At 39.0% G+C, this 2,133-nt stretch overlaps 1 protein-coding gene across 1 annotated transcript; it reads right to left on the reverse strand.

Annotated features, from left to right (window-relative positions):
* Positions 1 to 89: 89 nt before the first annotated feature.
* LOC102961501 (RAD51-associated protein 1-like) lies at positions 90 to 1,260 on the reverse strand. Its single transcript, XM_015538739.2, has one exon. It carries the CDS (start codon positions 1,245 to 1,247, stop codon positions 243 to 245), a length of 1,005 nt encoding a protein of 334 aa, XP_015394225.2. The 5' UTR covers positions 1,248 to 1,260; the 3' UTR covers positions 90 to 242.
* Positions 1,261 to 2,133: the final 873 nt, after the last annotated feature.

The raw sequence follows: 2,133 nt of genomic DNA on the forward strand, positions 1-2,133 counted from the left end.
GAAAAACAGAACACATTCTCCAGAAGGAAAGGGCATTACAAGATAATTCTGATAAACAAACCCCTTATTGAAATCTTGAACAGCTTCAGAGAATATCATCATGGAATGGGTAGAGGCAATTTATAGGACATTAAAGGATTCCTTTATCTTATGATACCCTCCTTAAATATAAACACAAATCAAATATAAACACACTTGTAAAACTGTGATTCTCTTAATCAAACATGTGTTTACTATCACACTCAGCTACTAGCGGCATTTGGATGCAAAGGTTTAACTCGTGCTAATCTGGACAAACCCAGGCGGAGACTCTGATTTGGAGACTTAACAGACACGCCTGCCAGTGGGCTCCTGATGCTGCTGCTTCCGGACATCGCTGGTGGGACCCACTTAGGTTTTTTGTTTTCAGCCAAAGGACTGCGTATTTGTAATGGTTTCCTAGTGACCTCCGAAGAACCAGAAACCTTTTTTGGTGAAGGCTGAAGTTCTGATTTCACAGAAGCTGGAGCAGAGTCTCCTGAAGTCACCAAAGTATTACATTTGGATTTAGGTTTCTTCTCCTTCTTTTCAACTGGGGATTTGACCTTCACTTCTTTCTTTTTAATTTCTTTCACTTTATTTTTTCTCACAGTGAAGTCTTCATCATTATCTTCACTCTCACTAAAATCAGAGTCATCCTCGGACTCTTCACCAGTTGCAAAGTCTGGTTCAGAGTCATTAGCACTATCGCCATCACTGCCTTCCAGAAGAATCTTCCTCTGTTGTACCATAGCCTTTGATGCTGCTTTTCTTTTCCCTTGAACACCAGGAAAATCATCTTCCTCAGTAATCTCATCCAAATCTAAATAATCGCTGGCTACACTGCAATTGGAGATATGAGGGGCCTTACTCATTGTTTCACTTTCACGACTGTCACACTTTTCAGTGCTTTTATCTTGAGCCTCTTCCGCATCAGTGGTGACTGTTGGAAGTTCCTTCACTGATAAAGCAAGTGCGACTTCTAAGTCTCGCTGGTGGAGCTTGTCATCTAAAGCCATCCTTTTTTTAGGGGTTTTCTCTTGCAATGGGATATCTTCTTTCTGGAGATTCCTCAGTTTAGGTTTCCTTGTTTCTAGTTTTAACTCCTTTGGTGTTGTTCTGGGTTTTTTATTTAAAGGTGCAGTTGCAGAAATAAAGTCATCATCACTGTCAGAGTCCTCAAACTGTGAGCAATTGACCGATTTCTTATGCCTCACAGGCCGCACCATGGCCCCCTCCAAGGCTGAAAGTTTGCAGCTTTCAAGTTCTTGTTGGCAGCAGTGGCTTTTTCCGAGAATTGATATTTTTATTTCCAGATTACATAAAAGCCTTCTAGAGATAATACACTGAATTAAACAGAAAATTTAGGAAAATTGCTGGATTCTATATGCCTGCACATTAGCATTTTCTTTCTTTTTTTTAATTTTTTTAACTTTTATTTATTTGAGAGAGAGAGACAGAGTGAGAGCAGGGGAGGGGCAGAGAGAGAGGGAGACACAGAATCTGAAGCAGGTTCCAGGCTCTGGGCTGTCAGCACAGAGCCCTACATGGGGCTTGAACTCACTAACCAAACCGTGAGATGATGACCTGAGCAGAAGTCAGACGCTCAACCGAGCCACCCAGGCACCCCAAACATTAGCATTTTCTAATAGTAAACATTTTCTAATAGCAAATTATTACTAAGTTTTTTATATACATCATAAAAAATGGCATAAAACCCTACATGACATTGTTATATTTTTAGGCTTTTTCCATATATGAATCAGATGAAATGTGAAAGGGTTTTAACCCTGATCACTGTTGTCAGCATTTCTACTATCCTGGCAACAGAGGCCCTTTACCATACACGTGACATTTAATTCTGATGGAAAGATAAAAACAGCATTGTCTATGACAATTTTACCTATGGTCTCTAGTTTAATGATCTCACTGACTAATTAGAGGTTAGCTTCTTATAAAGGGCTCATAAGTGTATTATTTCTCCTCTTACATTGTATTTTTATTTTTTCCCTTCTCTTTTCTAAACCTCCTATCTGTAACACTAATTTCTTATTCCATTATGAACTTTAAAATAAAAAGCAAAAAGAATACCTAACTTCTGATTCCATTCTGTAC

This window comes from Panthera tigris, chromosome X (genome assembly GCF_018350195.1).
Source record: "Panthera tigris isolate Pti1 chromosome X, P.tigris_Pti1_mat1.1, whole genome shotgun sequence".
NCBI classification, from domain to species: Eukaryota; Metazoa; Chordata; class Mammalia; order Carnivora; family Felidae; genus Panthera; species Panthera tigris.